The sequence below is a fragment of the Microtus ochrogaster genome, linkage group LG5 (assembly GCF_000317375.1).
Source record: "Microtus ochrogaster isolate Prairie Vole_2 linkage group LG5, MicOch1.0, whole genome shotgun sequence".
Lineage (NCBI taxonomy): Eukaryota > Metazoa > Chordata > Mammalia > Rodentia > Cricetidae > Microtus > Microtus ochrogaster.
In genome coordinates this window covers 6153154-6156709 of record NC_022031.1, presented here as the reverse complement: position 1 = coordinate 6156709, position 3556 = coordinate 6153154, and the positions used below count along the sequence as shown (strand labels likewise).

Here is a 3556-nt window from a genome sequence, read left to right as displayed (position 1 = left end):
GTCACACTGGGAACAAACGTTACACCCATCCTTGGGGAGCAGCCTAGATCCAAACGTTTCTACCATCTCCCAATAGTGTCACACTGGGAACAAACCAAACATTACACCCATCTTTGGGGAGCAGCCTAGATCCAAACTACTCTGGTATCTTTTCTCTAATAGAAAGGAAAGGTGGAGATTAAGAGGGGATATGGATACGGGGATACAGGTTAAATTGCTTCTAGATTACCAAGTAGGCTGAAGACATTTGACCTTTGCCAGAACATGACCAAAGTCATGTGGAGACTAGTCTGGAAATAATCTCTAGGGAATTGTCTGTGTTGTGAAGTAGGTTTGTGGTTTTATTGGGGGGACAGTGTTTGTTGGTTGGTTGGCTGTTTTCCCCCCATATCTTGTATCTGTTATGTTCCTGGGAAAGAGTCCAAATATATATTGCTTTCAGGAAGAAACAAAGTAGAAGGTAAAGCACTATACTAGAAGAGATAGCCTACTTTCCCTGACTCGGGACACAGAAGAAATAAAAGTTGGAAGGCACAGAAACCAATCATGAATATTCTTGCTGATCTCAACCCCTCCTCAGACCTTGGTGTTGAGGCAAAGCAACTTACTTTGCTCAGATGAGAAAGACTGTCCTTGGAAGCCCCTTACCATGTGACAGGGGCTTCTATGTGCCTCTGGGTACTTCCTTCAGTCTTGAGAAGAGAGCACAAGACTACTACTAGACTAATGATAATGGTCACTATTCAGCTAAGGTGCCTCCAAACACCAGGGAAAATGGGAATGGGAATCAAGCTGTGGCAAGCACAAATTACTCCATGGCAGGACCTACAGGGCTCTGGAGTCACCTTCCCAAAGGAGCAATCCCATTGGCTTGGGCACCATCTATGAGGTCTGGTGTTTGTAGGGATTAAGAATCTTGGAGAAGCTGCTTCGACCTGATTAAGATGCAGTGTTTTAACAGCATAGCTTCCAGCTTCCTCCCACTAAGCAGAGATGACAGGCAATGTGGTTCTGAGGAAATATGGAGGTGAGAAGGGAGCTCTGTGTGAATAAATGAGGACTTAGCTGCCTGGACCAGAGAGTCCTGGAGACTGGACTGGATGATTATCACCCAGCTCCTACATAAAATCAGAGTAAAGCTTAAGAAGCAGTTAAAGCCGGGCAGTGGTGATTCACACATTTTATCCCAGCATTCAGAAGGGAAGAGGCAGGCAGATCTCTGTGAGTTCAAGGCCAATTGGTCTACAATAGCTAATTCTAGGACAGGCTCCAAAGCTGCAGAGAAACCCTTTCTGGAAAAACCAAACGAAAAAAAGGAAAGAAAGAAAGAAAGAAAGAAAGAAAGAGAGAAAGAAAGAAAGAAAGAAAGAAAGAAAGAAAGAAAGAGAAAGAAAGAAAGAGAAACAGTTAAGGTAGAAGGAAATTCACCTGAGTTAAAAAAAAAAAAGTTCAGTCCAAAATGGTGAGGTATTTCTATATTAAGTATAGAGTCCAAGGCAGGTTAAATTTGGCATTTCCAGAATAACTCATAGCGACACATTTCCTGGTCAAGGCAGAAGACTAGATGAAGAACAAGGGATAAAAGGGAGAGAATGTTACAAGGTTGGCTCACTTCTCCCTGTCTGCAGTAGATACAATTTGGTGTTCTAAGCCTCAGCTTGAATTCCAGGTATCAATTTTTAAACACATGGGCTTTATTTGCAATAAGCTTCCATAGACTGCTGGAGGGACCCCCCCCCCCCCCAAACTAGCACAGTCAGTCCTGCATCTCTTGCAGGATGAATTCCACAGGAATGTCACAGAATCACATAAGTGCTCGGAAAGCAGCCAAAGCAGAGCTGGCAAACTGTGCATGGCTCCAGGGACTTTACTTCAGTTTTAAGCTAGCTGTGATGGCTGACTATCAAATCTGAATTGACATGGTCCTTGTAAGTAGACATTTGTTCTTTCATTTCTGTCCCTGTAATGCATACAATCATGGCAACCCAGAATATAATTCTGATTTTTATTAGAGAATATATCTAAAATACATTATCCATTAAGTTATGATATACTCTGTATCACAACTATACCAATTTTACACCTTATTTGCATCTCTAAAATTCAAGTCACTAAGTTACAACATAATTCAAATTTAAGATAACATTGCTACAAATATAAGCATATTAAAAGTTTTTCTTTAATATGACATCTTGAAACAGTGAACATTTATATAATTTATAATCATAAAACTGTAACTATTTTACCTGATTTGCTTCAATTATCTCAGTTTGTCTCACGATATGGACTTGTAACCAGTCATTCTACTTTCCTATGTTTTAAAAATAGCATTTTAGCAAACGAGCCTGAGTACTCATTATCCTATGGCTGTGAAGAAAGGCAAGAAGCCATTTCTGTCTTTTGCATTAGATTGCTATGAGTGATTGAGTGTGTCATAAGTCAGCTACCAACCTGCCACCTCACTACCACCATGAGAGACACCTGAGACTTCTTCAGATTTGATTAATAAGCACAACAGGTGAGAGACGCAAAGGTGGGATCCAAATTGCCAAGGTAGATTTGTGCTCAGCTACAGAGAGGCGGCCACACTTCTATTGTTGGACGCCCGCTCCAGGACCATTTTATTTAAAGGATGCTTTGATCTTTCTGTTCTTCAGGGGTTGAGCTGGGCGCCAGTTGTCCACCATCAGTTCCTCAGGTTCCCCCTCTGTGTTGAAATTCAGTCTACGGAACTGAGACATCTTAAAAGACACAAAGAAATTAAAAAAATGAAGTGTCACAATATTACGTACTTAAGTTTCATGTCTTATCTTTAAATGACACCTCCAAAGCTTGGCAGTGGTAGCATACACCGTAATCCCAGCACGCAGAGGCAAGTAGCTCTCTGAGTTCACGCTAGTGAAATCCACAGAATGAGTTCCAGTACAGCCAGGGACTCTACAGAGAATCTCTCTCTCTCTCTCTCTCTCTCTCTCTCTCTCTCTCTCTCTCTCTCTCTCCCCACACACACACACACACAGAAAAGAAAATATAAATACAGCCTCCAATATTCACACTATCATGAATTTTGAAAGTTATATTACATGTAGATAAATGAGAGAAGTATGCTTTCACGAGAAATCGATTTATTACACAAAGCCACTGGGGTCTTTGTCCAATAAAAGTTTTTTGTCAGCTTGTTTTTCTTGTTTTCCTTTTAAACCAAACATCAAAAGTCTGTAAATGAAAACCTCTGACATGTGAAGCAATGATAACAGTTTTAGATCCATAATGAAGTTGTGTTTTCTGCCCCAGAGAAGGCAAAGCTTAGAAGGTGCTCAAGTGTGTAAAGGGAGAGGCTACCATCTCCCCGGAAAGACTGGCTCCCTGCTTGATATGCAGACACTCGGGCCGCTCTGACCCTGGAGACTGGCTCAGTTTTAGTCTCCTTTGAACCTTGTTTGGTTTCCTGACTCAAGGCCGCCACAGGCAGACTCAAATGTTTCTCTTCTCTTCTCTTCTCTTCTCTTCTCTTCTCTTCTCTTCTCTTCTCTTCTCTTCTCTTCTCTTCTCTTCC

The 3556-nt window shown here is 41.5% G+C and overlaps 1 protein-coding gene across 1 annotated transcript in view; it reads right to left on the bottom strand.

The window, feature by feature from the left end:
• Positions 1 to 1990: 1990 nt before the first annotated feature.
• The window catches only part of Ca2 (carbonic anhydrase 2), a 15125-nt gene continuing 13559 nt past the window's right edge, over positions 1991 to 3556 (bottom strand). The window contains exon 7 of the mRNA XM_005361840.3: positions 1991 to 2741. Within this exon, the coding sequence (XP_005361897.1) occupies positions 2622 to 2741 (120 nt within the window). The 3' untranslated portion in view covers positions 1991 to 2621. The remainder of the gene's footprint in view (positions 2742 to 3556) is intronic.